This window comes from Aythya marila, assembly GCF_965140915.1.
Source record: "Aythya marila genome assembly, chromosome: 19".
Lineage (NCBI taxonomy): Eukaryota > Metazoa > Chordata > Aves > Anseriformes > Anatidae > Aythya > Aythya marila.
The window spans coordinates 1,078,539-1,083,754 of NC_139060.1; the positions used below are offsets into that span (position 1 = coordinate 1,078,539).

The 5,216-nt window shown below is 68.2% G+C and overlaps 1 protein-coding gene across 3 annotated transcripts; it reads right to left on the bottom strand.

The window, feature by feature from the left end:
• On the bottom strand, nucleotides 1–4,785 carry RNF208 (ring finger protein 208). 3 transcript variants are annotated; one of them, XM_082775452.1, is made up of 3 exons: nucleotides 4,130–4,785; nucleotides 2,582–2,790; nucleotides 1–2,031 (listed from the first exon to the last, which is right to left on the bottom strand). In XM_082775452.1, the coding sequence occupies exon 3, from the start codon at nucleotides 2,009–2,011 to the stop codon at nucleotides 1,307–1,309; it is 705 nt and encodes a 234-aa protein (XP_082631578.1). In that variant the 5' UTR covers nucleotides 2,012–2,031; nucleotides 2,582–2,790; nucleotides 4,130–4,785; the 3' UTR covers nucleotides 1–1,306. The 3 variants fall into 3 exon arrangements, with proteins under 3 accessions (XP_082631578.1, XP_082631576.1, XP_082631577.1); XM_082775450.1 differs by having other exon boundaries at nucleotides 1–2,790; XM_082775451.1 differs by lacking the exon at nucleotides 4,130–4,785 and adding an exon at nucleotides 3,774–4,005 and having other exon boundaries at nucleotides 1–2,790.
• Between the last annotated feature and the right edge of the window lie 431 nt (nucleotides 4,786–5,216).

A 5,216-nucleotide genomic window follows, 5' to 3' on the forward strand; every position in this document is an offset into this window, starting at 1 on the left:
TGGGGAGACTGATTGGGGTTGAACAAGGCCGGGTATAAAACATGATCATTGTCACAACCAGCAGCGGGAGGCATTGGCAGAGCAGAACAGAATTGGTATCGGCCCCCGTTCTCCGCACCCCCCCAACCCTGGGCAGCAGGGTGGTGCCAGGGCTTCGCTGGCGGCGGCAACTGCTCCTCAGGGCGGGTGATGGAGGCCTGGTCCTTCTGCCTGGGTGGTTGCTGGGCTCCAGCTGGTGCCGGGGCTGCTCCTTGCTCCTGAAGTGCCTGGGAGCAGAGTGGGAGGGGGCAGTTCCATGGGCCCCCCCCATCTTCCCCAGCCCCGATGTCCTGGGGGCTGTGCTGGGGCTCTGCCTCCTGCCCTGGTGCTGCAGTGCTCAGCCCCATCGGAGCACCTGCAAATTATGGCTTTTTCTTTTTTACTTTGTTTGTTTGTTTTTTGCTTTTTTTTTTTTTTGGCAGCAAACTTCTCCCTCCAGATGCCCTGGAGAAAGCAAGACAGTGCGCAGGAGGCTGCTGCCCCACAGGGCATCAGTGTAGGGCACAGGGTCCCTCGCAGCCTTGGGTGGATGGAGCCACAGAGAACAGGCACAGAGCAATGCCTTGGTGAACACACAGCGGCCTGGGACAGACAGGGAAAAACAAGAATCCTCCAAAACGAGGACAAACAGGAGCTTTCCTCAGGGGCCTGCGGAGGAAACAGGCCGCGTGTCTGCTCGCACCGGTGTGGTGGCTTGGCGTGGCTTCGGCAACTCAGACGCACGGCAGCTTGGCCGCTGAGATGAAAGCTTTGGCAAATAACTTACAGAGAAGGGGGGGGGGGGTGATGGGGGCCTGTTCTCACACCTGCTCCTGTCCCGTGCTGGGCACCATGCCGCTCTGGGGCCCCTTGTGCCGTTACCACCAGCTGCGGGGCGACGGGTAGGGTGTCACCGGTGGGACTGAGCGTCCGTTCTTGGGAGAGGAGGGAGAAGCCCCTGGGATGCTCGATGCTGGTCGCAGTGGGGCTGCCACAGATGCCCAGGGGTGTGCCAAGACCCTGATCCTGATGTCCCTCTCCCTGAGCACCACTGGCACGTGGGGGGCTGCCACCAGATCCCCGCCATGTCCCAGAGCGCAGCATCCCCACCACCAGCGCTGGTGAGCCCAGAGTGGGAGTGAGCCCATGTCCGTGGCTGTACGAAGGATCAGCACTGCCCCCTCCATGCACAGCTGGATCGCCTGGAGCTGGGGGCTGGCGGGGTGCAGCACCATCCTCTGTCCTCTCCCCGATGGGGCTGGGCCGGGGCAGGGCGCGGGCGTGGGCCTCACATGATGGTGCAGGAAGACAGCGGATTTCGGATGTGGCAGGTGCAGGCGGCCCCACAGTACTGGCGAAAGGTCTGGTAGCAGCTGCGGTCGGTGTCGCTGCTCCACTGCACAGGGTTGGCGGCCAGGGCCTCGGCCGGCAGTCTGTTGAGGATACTGGTGTTGACAGCCAGTGCCGCCAGCCCATAGTCGGTGAAGAGCACGGTCTCCCGCTTGCAGGTGGGGCAGGAGATGAACTTGTACTTGGGGCAGGACTCGTAGAGGATCTGCAGGCACTCCTCGCACACCGAGTGCAGGCAGGAGAGGATGCGGGGCCGCTTGTTGGTGAAGTTGTACATGTGGCCGCAGGTGGGGCACTCGAGGGGCTCGCAGGGTGTCGAGGGATGCAGCACGTACTGGTTGACGATCACCTCGTCCGACGGTGGCTGCCGGTGGTAGCACACCTCTGAGCTGCCTTTTCGCTGCCCCTGGTACCCGCGCTCGCGCCGCGGCAGGGGGGGAGTCCGGGGCAGCGGCAGGGGACCGGGGGTGGCATCCAGTGCCGGGATGTCCCCGCACGCCTGGTTGACGATGATCTCGGACTCGGAGGGCCACGCGCGCTTGGCCACGAGGGGCGGCTCACGGCGTGGGGCCGGTGCGTAGCGTGGCTGCGATGCTTGCAGCTCTGAAAACTTCTCCGGGTGGATGATTTTCATCGCCTCCATTTTAATGATGACCTGTTGCCCTTTCAGACACGACATGAGTATGGTTTTCACATTACTGTCCACTGCTCTGGGTTCTCCAAGGGACGCCTGCATGAGGCTAAAACATGCCGGCAGCATGCAGCGCTTTCAATCTCGTTCTGGCCATGAAGCAGGAGCAAGGGGGGCAGCTGCCGGCACAGGACATCCTGGGGACATGGGGGACGTGCGGGCCCTGCGACCCTCTTCTCCGGCCACCCCGGGGTGCCGGAGGTGCGCAGGGGAAAGCGGCGCTCACGGCCGCATCCTGCCCGCGCCCGCCTTTGAGGACGCTCTCGGGCAGGCGATCAAAGCGTCTGCTCCCTGTGGCGCCTCACGGGACGTTAATGTGACATCGCCTGCCACTCGGCAGCTCCCCCCTTTGCCCTCACTGGCACTTCCACACCGGACAGGCTGCAGTCAGAAATGGCAAATGGATGCCTGCGGTGCCGGGCGATGCTTGAACAGGCAGCTTGGGGGGGGTGCTGTGGCAGAAACGTGGGCAGTGCCGTGGGGGGCAGCCCCCGCCTCCACCCAGCCTTTATTCCTGTTTACCGCCTTGGGTTCCTCGTGGCTCTGAAGAATGTTTGCAAATTCCTTTGCTCTGACTTCCCGGCTCTCCCACTTGCTGTCACCGGCAGCTCCCGCAGGGCACGGGGCGCATCCCGCCCGGGCGGGCGCTCACCTTGCCCGGCGCCGGGGCTGCTACATGCTTTCTCCCCACTGTGGCCAGCACCTCTGTCCCCAGCTCAGCTTCGTGCTCACTGGAAAGGAAAAGCAAGAGGAGGTTGGCTCCTGGGCTCGCTGGAGCTCTGCCGGACAGTGCTCCCTGCAGATGCATGCCTGCCTCCATCCTGTCATTTTGGCTCTCTGCTGCCCGCAGCACCGGCCCTACCAGTCCTGTCCATCTGCCCTCCATGCTTTGGGCTGGCGGATGTGGGAGCTGGAAGGTATTTCCCCCCGGGCATCTCCTCCATGGCTGGGAAAGGCCCTGGGGACCCCCCTGCCCTGGGGACCATGCCCGGGCAGTGTGGGGGTCCCTGCATGCCCCACTGGGTGTGCAGGGCCCTCTGGGGGGGGCTCCCCCCCAGCCTGCCTGTGCTCAGGGCTTTCGCTCACGTTTAGCCCCTCCTCTGCTCTGTGGATCTATTTTTACCTCTATCGCGCGCTCCTGATCTGTCCCTGCTATCATCTCTCCCCCTCCACGGCTCCCTGCCCTTGTCCCAGAGCTGCTGGGGATGTCGGGCCATGTTTGGGGACAGGCAATGGGGTACAGGCAGCCAGCCCGAGGCCATTTTCTCCCTTGGGCAGACCCAGCGACAGCCTGCCTCTCCTGGAAGGGCGAAGGCGCTTCTCCTCCATCACACTGCAAATCCTGTTAGCAGGATGCCTGCTCCCACCGAGCCCTGTCAGGCACGACAGAGGGGACCCGGGGGGCCATCTGGCTGAGGAGGGGCACTGATGGGTCAGGGGGCTTCAGCCCTAGATGCCAAAGAGTTGCGGGGGCTGGATCCCTGCCTGACCCCAGGAGGGATGTCCGGGGGGGGAGGGGGGCATGCCCTGGCTGCACCGGATCCCGGGAGCATCCTGCAACACCTGCCCCGGGGAAAGCGGCCTCGCATCCCGCATCACGGTCCGCATCCCGCACCCCACGTCCCGCACCCCACGACCTGCAGGCAGCCCAGGCTCCCCCCGCGCCCAGCAGCAGCCCCGGGGCCAGCTGCCCGCAGGGCTCACGCAGACTCACCCGCAGCACGATGGGCACGCCGATTCGGACAGCGGCCGCCGCACTCGCGCCGTCACACCCCTTCAGGCAGAGCCCTCGCAGCACCCCGCGGTGCCTCGCACCAACACCAGCCCCCGGGGCCCCGCGGCCCCCAACATCTGTCCCCGCAGCAAGCTGCGGGCATGAAACCCCTGCCTCGCGCTGCGCACAGCCCGGCGGTGCACACACACACACACGAACACACACACACACGAACACACACACGAACACACACACACATGTGCACACCCGCGCACACTCACACCCGCGCCTGCGCGCCCGCGGGGCGATGCTCCCGGCCAGGCCGGCCGAGAGCCCCGGTGCCTGCGGCTCGTTACCTGCGTGGCTGCAGCCCCGGGGGCGACGCTTCGGATGCGGGGTCCCGCTGCGGCCGCGTCCTGCTTTCAGCCTCCAGAGCCCCGCTGCGGCCCCGCGGCCGAGGCGGGGAGGCCCGGGCGGCTAAAGGTTATCTGAAAGGCAGGCGGGGGGACGCGGGCTCCGCGGGGATGCTGCCGGCTGCGCGCCCGCCGCGCCCGGCTTCCCACGGCCCCGCCGCCGCCTCGGGCAGCCCGCCCGGCCTCGGCGGGGCTGGGGGGGGTGTGGGGGGGCGATCCCCGGGCGGCCTCCCGCAAAGGCCGGGGCTGCCGGCGGCCCCGCTGCCTCCGGTAGCTCCGCCGGGGGAGGAGGCAGCCCCCGCAGCCCCGGCCGCGCAGCGCCCCGGAGAGGGCTGATGCAACCGAGCCGGTGCAGGGCTGGGGGGCCGCCGGCCGGCCCCGGCCCCCCGCTCGCCGCTCCGCTCCGCTCGGCAGGTGCAGGGCTCCCGGCCGAGCCCCGGCGCTGGGCTCCCGGCGCTTCCCTCCCCGCCGTCCCCCGGGGCTCGGCGCTGCCGGCGGCGCGGGCGCTGCGCGGAGGCGCTCCCTGCGCGCTCCCGGCGCCCGCAGTGCCGCTGCAGTGGTGCAGCCGGCTCACATTTCTCTCGCTCTCTCTCTCTCTCTCTCTCGCAGCAGCAGCAGCAGCGCGGGGCCCGCGGCCGCAGCGCCCTCCGCCCCCCACCCGCCCCCTCCGCCCGCCGCGGGGCCGCCCCGCTCCTTCCTTCCTGCCCCGGCCCCGCCGCCCCCCGCCGCCGCTGCCCACCCCCGGCCGGGACCCAGCGCGGAGCTCCGGGGGGGGGCTGCAGTGACTCAGCAGCCGGCGCTGCTGCGAGCGCTGCCGCGCGGGGGGCTCCTCTGATGGGGTGCGGGGGACGAGGGCTGGGGCCCCACCAGGGGTGGTGGTGGGGGGTGGTATAGGGGGCAAAGGGCTCCCCGCGGGAGGCCCGCGTGGGATTTGGGGCTGGGGAATGGCCTTAGCGGTGGGAACACGCTTCCCACCTGGCCCTGATGCTGGGCTGGCCCCGGCCTCCCCACCTGCACTGCATGGCCCCAT